This window comes from Cebus imitator, unplaced genomic scaffold (genome assembly GCF_001604975.1).
Source record: "Cebus imitator isolate Cc_AM_T3 unplaced genomic scaffold, Cebus_imitator-1.0 Scaffold15, whole genome shotgun sequence".
NCBI lineage: Eukaryota > Metazoa > Chordata > Mammalia > Primates > Cebidae > Cebus > Cebus imitator.
This window is the reverse complement of record NW_016107330.1, coordinates 1,903,679-1,913,731: the sequence shown is the minus strand read 5'-3', so window position 1 is coordinate 1,913,731 and position 10,053 is coordinate 1,903,679. Positions and strand designations below refer to the sequence as shown.

Genomic DNA, 10,053 nt, shown 5'->3' with positions numbered 1-10,053 from the left:
TTTTGAGACATTCGAATCTCACTCTGTTGCCCAGGCTGGAGTACAATGGCACTGTCTCGTCTCACTGCAACCTCTGCCTTCCAGGTTCAAGCAAGTCTCCTGCCTCAGCCTCCAGAGTAGCTGGGGCTACAGGTGCACACCACCACACCCGGCTAATTTTTTATATTTTTAGTAGAGATGGGGTTTCACCATATTGACCAAGCTGATCTTGAACTCCTGACCTTGTGATCTGCCTGCCTCAGTCTCCCAAAGTGCTGGGATTACAGGCATGAGCCACCATGCCCGGCCCTCACAGCTTCCTCTTTTGTAATGGGAGAAGAATATCGACTTTGCAGGGTTGTTGGGACAAGTGAGTGAGTTGTTGTGGCTGAAAGTGGCTCACCCGGTACCCACCAGGTAGTATGTGCTTGAGTTCCCACCTGCCGGAGGCAACAGACATCTCTGGGCAGATTCCACGGAGCTCCCTACCCTCTGCCCTGGGGGCCTCAGAGTCTGACCCCATGGAGAAGGGCCAGCTCCTGATTCCAGGGAGTACCTTGGGGGGAAAAAGCCCCATGGGTAGTGGACCGGCAGGCCTGGGTCTTCCGTTTCTGTGGCAGGGCCCTGGGAGTAGCATAACCTCTGAGTGCCAGTTTCTCAATCTATAAACTCCAGAGCCCTGCCCACGTGCTCTCTGCTTCCCAGGCTTGTGGCAAGGAGGAGCTGGGATGCCTGGGAGAAGCTGTGCCAGCTGTGTTGGGAGCTGCTGAGGGGCAAGCAGGACGAGGGAGGAGTCCAGGTCTGAGGCTGGGCCTGTCCGTGGCAGGTGGGAACCAGGCTGCAGTCTGGCTGAGAAGGCCCTGGGGGTTACACAGTGGCTCTGGCTCTGTCCAAGATCAGGGACCAAGGCCGCCCTGGCCCCATTCTACTGCTGTGGGCTGAGGTTGGAATCAGGCTTCAAGCCTGAGAGGAAAGGCTGGCAGGGAGTGGGCAAGGAGACGGGAGCTGTGCCGGCAGCCAGAGGCCTGAGACGGAGCTGCGCCTGCAGAGTCTGCTGGCTGTCCTCTCCTGCTGGGTCTGCTGCCATCTCTCTTGCTGTCCTCTTTTCGAGGGCTCCTGGCCTTTCGTCCATCTCTCTTTCCCCTCCAGGCCTCCTCTCTGCACCCCTCTAGTTCCTCTTCCTCCTTGCCTTCCCACCACCCAGAGCACCCCCACAATCCCATGGCTCTCTCTCTCTCCCTCTCTCTCCTTTTCATCTACTCGGAAGGCTTTACTTTACTTCCTTGTCACCCTAATTGATTGCATTAACCTTTCAGCGTATTGGATTTCCCCGGCATCGTGCAGAGAGCCCTGTGCAATATGCTTATAATCTAAGCCATAATGGACAGTTTGCAGTCAACAAGCCCCTTCTCCCATCGGCCCCGTTGACATCTCTCTTGCCCAGGCCACAGTGGCCACTGCCCCCGCTGGCAGGGGTGGGGCTGGGAGGAGGCAGACACAAACCTGGACCCGCCGATGGGGTTCTTGGCCTCCCTCTCCTCCCAGTGCCGCCGACAGCCCCACATCTCCCTCTGCAAGCTCCCTGGCCGGGATCATTGCCAGGCCTCTGGTCTTCGTGAGTCCTCGTGGCTTGGCCTTCTGCCCTTAAGACTCTCTGTCTAACAAGTGGCTGATGGGCCCAGCTTGGATTTTGTGGGTGAGAGTCCCCCGTTCCATCCAGATGGTTCTCAAAGCAAATCGTTCCTCCTTCACTAGCCCAGGAGGCTTTGGGGGAAGATGACAGTGGCCACTTCACGGGGCAGGTGGTGGCTAGGAGGAGGAGTCTGAGATCTCTGACCTTTACTGGGCTCTGAGTCCACAGGAGGTCTCTGTGGACCTTCTGGAAGCTGGACCAGCTCCTGGAAAGGGTGCAGGCGCTAGGGCAGACGAAAATAGGGGATCTGCTGAAGCCAAGGCAAGAGAGAGATAAAGACCCTGCCAGAGCAGGCCAGGGGTGAGCAAGGCAGCAGCCGCTCCTCCCAGAGGGCAAGGAAGCGGGCACGTGTCACCTGGTTTGGGGGCCATCCCCCGCACTCATCTCAGGATTGTGTGATTTGGGTGCTTGGTAGGGGACGTCTCCGAGTCTCTATTTCTTATCTGACGTTTGGTGCAGCTCTGAGCAGATCCGCCTGCCTTCCGAAAAGGAAGAGAGAGATTGCCCAGGCAGCAGGGCAGGAAGCCCAGGCGAAGCCTCGCAGGCAGGAGGGCTCGGCCCGACGGGAGATGGGCCAGGGGAGGTGGAGAAACTGAGGCCTGGCTTGTCAGGCTGGTAGGAATGGGCTCCCTCAGGTCAGCTCCTGGACGGGCACCTGTTAGTTCAGCAGGAGGCAGAGGAGCCAGCCCCACGACAGCTGCCTGGTCCTAGGGGCTCAGCCCGAGGCCTGAGCACTGGCCCCGGTCTGTCCTGGCTGAAGCTGCCAGCCCTCAAATCAGCAGCCTGATCGGCCGAGTCTTCATTCATGACAAGATGGGATGTCAGGTTGAATACATTAGTGTCAGGCTGGAGGAGCAGGACGGAAACTCCCATTAGCCCTGGTGGTACTTCCTCTCTCCCGCACGGCTCCCCCCCAGCCCTTTGCCCGTCATCTCCTCCTTCTGACCAACCCCCCTCCTCCCATCACTCCATCACTCTGAAGGGCGAGCTTTGGCGAGAAGGGGCTGGACCTGAGTCCTTCCCATCCTCTCCCAAGGATTTTAGGGGTGGGCAGAGGGCACAGCAGGGAGAAGCCAGGCAACGAATTAAAGTTTGTGATTGTCAGCATCAGGAGAAGCTAAATAACCCTGTAACTAGTATGAAGGTGAATTCACGGTCTGCTGCACACGGAGAATATGAGTGTCTGCGAGACGGGGAGAGTGCGGCACGGGAGCCCGCCTGCCACGGTGGGCAGCCTCCTCTCTAGGGACCCGGGCGGGAGGCAGGAGGAGGGCCACGCACCCCCTTCCCTGCTAGGGAGCAGCTGCCCAGGAGCCCCGCCAGATACCTGCGGCAGCTTAGCTGCTGGACAACCTGCTGGCCCTGGCACCAGGGGCCTGAAGAGACGTTTGTAAGCACCAATGGTATACACCCATGGACAGCAGCCCAGGCCTTGGACTGATCCATATTAACATCTAATCCTTACCGAGCACTCTGTGCGGCTGTGCTGTGTGATAACCACTCCACGCAGGAAGTAGCAGTGTCAATCCCCATCTTTCCCTTACTTTCTTAATCACCACTTTATTGAGATATCATTCATATACCATAAAATTCACCCTTTTAAAATGTATAATTCAGTGGTTTTTGGTATATTCACAGGGTTGTACGATCACCACCACTATCTAATTTTAGAACATTTTCATGCCCCCAGAAAGAAACCCTGTACGAATTAGCAGTCCTTGTCTATCACCCACTATCAGTAGACCTAGGCTTCCACTAAGAATGATTCCCTTGAGGTGCTGAGAAGGGGCCAGGTGCCGTGGTGCATGCCTGTAATCCCAGCACTTTGGGAGGCTGAGGTGGGCGGATCACCTGAGGTCGGGAGTTTGAGACCAACCTGACCAACATGGAGAAACCTCGTCTCTACTAAATATACAACAATTAGCCAGGTGCGGTGGTGCATGCCTGTAATCCCAGCTGCTCGGGAGGCTGAGGCAGGAGAATCGCTTGAACCCAGGAGGTGGAGGTTTCAGTGAGCCGAGATCACGCCATTGCACTCCAGACTGGGCAACAAGAGTGAAACTTCGTCTCAAAAATAAAAATGCTGAGAAGGTAGAGGGTTGGTGCCTGGTTTCAAGGAGCAGAGCCCATGGAAGATCGAGCTGGAGTGTGACCTCGGGTACTGAGACTCCAGAGCTGGTGATCCACGAGGGACTGCTTGCTGTCCTGGCAGGTCCCCACCCCACCCCCGACACGTGTGCCTATCATGTGTGTCTGACAGTTCAGGCTCGGGCGTGTACATGAACCCTCCAAACACCTGGACCCAGACAGCAGCCACAGGTCTTCTCCCCAGGTACCGGCAACTCCACACAGAAAACCTCATACCTCCCAGAAGGACAGCCAGCCCCCTCCCCGGGACCCTCCCTCAGCTTCTCCCCAGCCCTGCTCCTAGGAGGGAGGCTTGGCGCAGGAACCGGCAGCAACAGGGTAGCTGAAGGGGCCAGAGAAACCTAAGCGGTTTCAGAGTTTTAAGGTGAGAAATCCCATATCTACTGCAGCTGATCATTGTAACTGAAAGAAAATGCTAACCCGACATTCCAGAACAGGTCCCCGCCCGGGCTGGGGCCACAGGCTGGGCCAGGCCCACAGGGCAACGCAGCTAGCCCAGTTCCCTGCATCATGCTCTCCAACTTCTCTCTCTGTCTCTGTCTCTCTCTCTCTCTCTCTGTCTCTCTCTCTCTCTCTCTGCTTCTCTGCTTCTCTTCTGTTTATTCTCACCTTTTTCTTCCCACCTACTCTCTCTCCTCTCACACTCCACATTTCCACCCCAAAACCTGTTTTAAAAGTGTTTGTGGCCACACTCTTGAACTCATGAAAATTTGGGAATTTATGTGAAACTGTCGCTGCTTCTGATAAGAGAAACCTATGAGGGTGAGACAAAGGAGAGGGAGACATGAGACAATCAGTCTGTTGGATTTTGGTTTGGGGTTTTTTCCTCCTTCTTCTCTCTCCCTCCAAAGTGGAGGATCCGGCCGGGCCAGTTTGGATATTTATTAAGAAAAAGCCAAAGATAATTAACTTTTTTGTTTTTGTTTTGTTTGTGGGTGCCTCCCCTGCTGGCACTCCTGGCTGCCTGGCAAATTAAACCTGCTCCCGGCTCCCTGGGTGCTGGGCTGCCGGCAAGACTTCTGCTGACCGTCCTGGGTCTGCCAGGGCCGCCAGCTGCCCACCCAACCGCCCACCTTGGCTTTTGGACGTTGGGTCACTTTATGCTCCCATCGATGCCACCTCTCCAGGCTCTACTGCTAAGAGCACCCTTTAGAGCAGGGTAAGTGGGGTGTGGGGGGCGGGGAGAGGAGGGGCTACTGTTTGGGGTTGTGGCCAGCACTGCCCTAAAAGGAAATCGGGGGGAAGCGTGAGCCTCTCCCAGGGCACAAGGTTGTCCCTTCTGGCCAGTTCAAGGCTGTTGACTTCCCCGGAGAGAGTAAGGGGAGCAGAGGATGAGCTGGAAGTACAGGGAGAGTCTAGATTTGGGCCACGTTGATCCCCAGCTCTTCTCCCTGGAGGCTGGTACACTGCGAGGCCTCACAGCCCCTGAGAACGCCCTGGAGCCAGGAGGCTCTGGGCCACGGGGCCAGGCTGTGACACCTGTCTTCTCCCAATGCCAGGCTCTATCCTGCTCCCACCTCCATCCCAGCCCAGGCCATTGGGGGGCCCGGCGCTGAGTGGCTGTGGAGCCAGTGCTTGGGAAAGAGCTGGCTGCCTCTGGTCGGCTGTCCTGGAGCCACACAGAGCCCTGAGGCCAAGCGGTGACCTGAGCCTGAGCTCAATTCATGGGCCAAGAAGGTGACACTGGGAGCTAGAGGCTTCCTGGTACGAGACACAGCCTAGGGCTTCTCGGGAGCCAGGACAGCCCCCGAGAGGGAGGCCAGTGTGGAGGAGCTGGTGGGGTTGGAGGTGGGGCTCACCGCCTGGGTAAGCCAGTCCACCTCGGCCCTCCCCTGCCAGGGCCCCTCCTTGGCCCCCTGGCTTGATCCCCAGCCGGACAAGTAGGCCTTGAAGGGGAGCCTCCTCCAGGTGGGGAGCCTGCTTTGGAACCGGCCACAGAGAAGAGGGCATTTTTCAAGGATTTTGCTGGCCCTTTTTTTTTTCTCTGAAATATAAGGATGTGCAATTTTTTTGGTTTCAATTTAGCATTGGAGAATTTTATAATTTAGTAATTAAAATCTCTGATAGGCTTTAGAAATTGCGGCTAATTGAATTTAATGGGAAGATGATTTTCAATTTTATTTGATTACCGGGACCCCTGGCATCGGTATTTATGGGAAAAAAATGGGAACTGTGCTGTGTGGGCTAAGATGGCATAATTGAATTAGGGATAATCGGATTTCTCCGTCATGAATTTCACTATAATTTTCCTATAATTTTCCATTAGATATCTAGTTTACAAATATTCACAAAGAAATGAAGCTCTTTCGGAATGGAGATTGCTGGCTAACAGGATTACAGGGCCGAGCGCGAGGCTGTGCCAGCCCCTCTCCTGCCATAATGCAATCCCTGCGTCTGCCTTACACTCGGCACGGCCCTCGCTCCGCCACCCACTCTGTGGCTCCTCTCTCCCCTTTGTTTCCTTCTCATCCTGCTGACCCTCTGCCCCAACACCCACCTGTCTGTGGCCCCTGACCTCCCGTGCCCGTGGTTGTACCTCGGTGCCCTGGCTTTGCCCGCCCTCAGCCCCCAGGCTTCCCGTCCACCTCGCTGGCTCACGGCTCTCCCGACACCCTCCCTCCATCAGCCCGGGAGCAAGCTCACATGCAAACAGGCGGGCTCCCTCGCAGGTGCGAACATGCTTGTTCGCAGGCACACACAGTCCTTTGGCCAAGGCTTCTATGCCCTGGCCCAGTCGCCTCAGATGGAACCAGTTTATTGGGATCCTGGGGTGGGGTGCAAGAACAAAAGAAGCTTTGTTCAAGTTTATGTGAAAGTTACAAACGCAAAATGAGAGCAGATAAAGCATGAGATACCTGGTGTGTAAACAGGCAGGTGAGTGAGAAAGCCCCAGGCTCAGGAGGGTGAGTGGGCAACCTGGAGGTGCGGGGGAGCGGGAACCAGTGATGGCAGCATGACAGCATGACAGCAAGGGCAGATGGCTCTCCTTGGTGCTGACGTGGGGAGCCTAGGTTGGGGGGACTACTGGGTTGCCTTCCACTGTTCTGTTTCTCTTGCAAGTGGGATGTCTGAGGAGGAGCTGGAGGCTCTGGGCCCGGGGCCTGGAGACCAGGAGAGATGATGGCATTGGGCTTCCACCCTTGGAGTCCCAGGCATGGAGGTCCTCACTGTGGCCTGGCCTTGGGGTCTCAGGTGTCACCATGTCGGATTCCTCAAAGCAAAGATGAGCCATAGCCTCAAAAGATGCCTCTCCTCTTGGTATGATGAGATACACTCAGAGAGAGAGAGAGAGAGACAGAGAAGGAGGGGTGCATAATCTGGGGACCCCTCCATGACACAGCCTCTGACTCATCCCAAAACCGTGAAGCCTCCGCCTTCTCTGACCTTCATAAATCCTCCTGTTTCGGTGCTTCTCTGACCCGTGCTCCTCCACCGAAGGCCTTTGACTCTTCAGCAGGGCCCACTCAGCCTGCACTGGCTGCCTGGCCAGGGACTTGGCAGGGCGGAAGCTTTCCAGGCATCCCCACACCTCCCTCCACCGCTGGCTGCCGTCCTCCAAGCTCCAGTCCTGTCCCTTCCGCCCAAGGCCCCGAGGTACTGGGTGGCCAATCCAGGTGGTCCCACTTAGGCACACCTTTCCCCTCCATACCTTCCTCGGGGGTCAGGCTCTGACCACCCTCAGCTGAATCCCAGAAAGATATTCAGAGTCAGCCAGCGGCTCTGTGGGTCAAGTATGCAAGGAGCACCCCATCTGTGCAGACATCTTCAAATGTACCCAGAAATCACCTCTTCTACCCCATGTCTCCAGGCTTCCTCCTATACCCAGTAGCCCAGACAGAAGAGCAGAGGCTCAGGATTGGGGTTGGGACTGATCACCCGCTGTCACCAGCCAGAGCTGCAAGCCTGTTGTTACGATTCCTTGCTTTGGGGAGTCATGGGGGCAGCACCCAGAGGCAGGTGTGAACCCCACAGCGGTCCTGGATACAGATGTCCTCTCTGAGATTCCAGCACATGGTCCTCTGTGCTGGGTGCCCTGTGTGGGCAGTCAGACTCCCAGGCTTAGACTTGGGGTAGTTCTATTCTCTTATTCGGGGTTTTGAGGCCAAGGGCAGTTCAGTAAAGTTTCTGGGCCTCTCCAGCTGCTGTTCCTATGTAGGGGTGGATTGGGGATGGGGCTGTGCGACAGCCAGGAGTGGGGACTGCCAGGAAGGCAGTGGGAAGGGCAGTGGCGGAGGGAGGGATGCTCAGCTCCCTGCGAGGCCATTTAGAACTATAGAGCAAGCAGAGAAAAGGAGAAAAGTGGGGAAAGTAGGAGAAAGAGTAGATTGTTAACTCCCTGATGTCTTTGCCCCAAGGCCTCCCCGGCCCCTCCCTTTGCAAAATATAAATATTGCAAAAATAGGCCAGCACCATGTTGCTGGATGCTGTCCAAAGACCAGGGAGAGCCTGGGCCCTGCTCCCCTCCCCTCATCTGAAGGCAGTGTGGCCCCTCCTGAAAGAGGAGGGCTGGGAGAGATGGGGAGGGCAGCACAATGGGTGAAGAAGGGACGGAGAGCCAGGTCCTTCCTTAGCAAGACTGCCCAAGACCCTGCTCACCCCACTGCCTGTTTCCTTGAGCCCCTCCAGCCCGATGGGTCATTTAGGTCACCAACATTTAAGGACTCTTAAAAAGTATGGCTGCAGCAGGGACATCTGGGGATGTCCCATGGTGCACGGTGCATAGTGGGGAGATCCCCCCCAAACTGCTTCTCTGGCAGAAAAGGAGGAAGAGCAAGGGGAGCACAAAGCACCTGGCTGGCAATGGGCTGGCAGGAAATGAGATTCCACATTGAAGGGCACGGGCCTGGCCCCAGGGCCGGGGTGGGGGGAGCTGGGATGGGCCTCAGGCTCCCTGGTTGAGGGTGCCTGTGCTCTGCTGAGCTACCTCCCTAGGGCAGTGGCCAGAGGGACGAAGCCCGGAGGAAGCTCAAGCGATGGCCGGGATCTTGGGTGGGGGGCTGTGGGGAAAAGGGGCGTCGATCCCCGATTCCCATTCGTCTGGCTGCCGGGCAGGTGGGCAGGAGTGGGGAGGAGTGGGGAATGGGGAGAAAGACCCGGAGACCGGGGAGGCTCTGGGAGGGCCCTTAGACCCGTTTTAAGGGCAAAACCAAAGCAAAGCGGAGGAAACCCCAGTGCGTGTCCCAGACCGGCGCTCCTGGGGCCCGAGGCCGGGGACGCGCGTGTTGCGGGGGCGCGCGGGCCTGACTGCGCCCTGCCCCGCCCCGCCCCACACTCCAGTTCCTCCAGCTCCAAGAGCCGCCCCTGCTGTGAGGGGAACACGAAATCCCTGTGCTGCCCTAGGAGCCCCGAGCCCGCAGACAGCGCGCAGGGGAGCAGGGGGGACGCAAGGCCCGACGGGCGCGGCCCCGCGGCGCCTCACACCTGCGCCCGCCCTCGCGGAAAAGTTGGCGCGGCCGCGCGGGGCGTGGGGCGGGCGCGCGCGGCGGCCGACGGTCGCCCTCGCGGGGCCGGAGCGGCCGCTGGGAGCGTGCGAGCGCGCGCGCGTGGCCGGCGGCGGCGGCGGCGGCGGCGGCGGGCGAGAGTGGGCGCATGCCCGCGGGCGCCGTCCTCGCGCCTCGCTCTCCGCCCCGCGCCCGGCCCCCTCCCGCCGGCCCGAGCGCGAGTCCCCGCCCCCTATTCCTGGAGCCAGAGGTTTGGGGGAATCGCGGAGCCAATGGGGCCGGCTGCCCAGCCTGTGCGGCGCGGGGGCGCGCATGGGGCGCGCGCGGCGGGGGCGCGCGGCGGGCGCGGGCGAGCGCGAGCCCATTCACTCCGGCACCCGGCGGCGGGCGGGCAGGAGGGAGCGGGCGGGCGCACCGGGCGGCGGCGGCGGGGCCGCGCGCTGCTCTTTCACCTGCCGGGGCCGGCGCGGGCCGGGCCGAGGAGGCGGCGCCGCGGCCGCCCTGCCAATCACCGCGGCGCCTGGCAGCGCCCCCGGCCGCGCCCGCCCGCCCGCTCCCTCCTGCCAAACTGTTACCCTGAGTGTTACCGGCAGGAGCAATGACATCAGGGCTTTAAAACAACTTGTTATTCGGGGAGTAATCAGTTGCAATTAGGCATTAATTAAGTATTATGAAAGTTGATTATTTAAGTGAATTCGGCTTTCGACTCTCCGACTATGGTGAGTACCGGGCGCGGGCGGGGGAGGCCCGGGGGCCGCGGTCTCGGGCGGCGACCCTGGCGCGGGGCGCGGG

At 58.8% G+C, this 10,053-nt stretch overlaps 1 protein-coding gene across 9 annotated transcripts in view; it reads left to right on the top strand.

Moving 5' to 3' along the window:
- The window catches only part of CASZ1 (castor zinc finger 1), a 163,488-nt gene that overhangs the window by 97,236 nt on the left and 56,199 nt on the right, over window positions 1-10,053 (top strand). For 2 of the 9 annotated variants that reach the window (XM_037729618.1, XM_037729615.1), the window contains exon 1: window positions 9,792-9,980. The exons of 6 other annotated variants lie outside the window; for them this stretch is intronic. In XM_037729618.1, coding sequence (XP_037585546.1) covers window positions 9,932-9,980 — 49 coding nt within the window. In that variant the 5' untranslated portion in view covers window positions 9,792-9,931. Of the gene's footprint in view, window positions 1-9,791; window positions 9,981-10,053 lie in introns of those variants that run through there. One more of the 9 variants, XM_017503884.2, reaches the window with a different exon arrangement.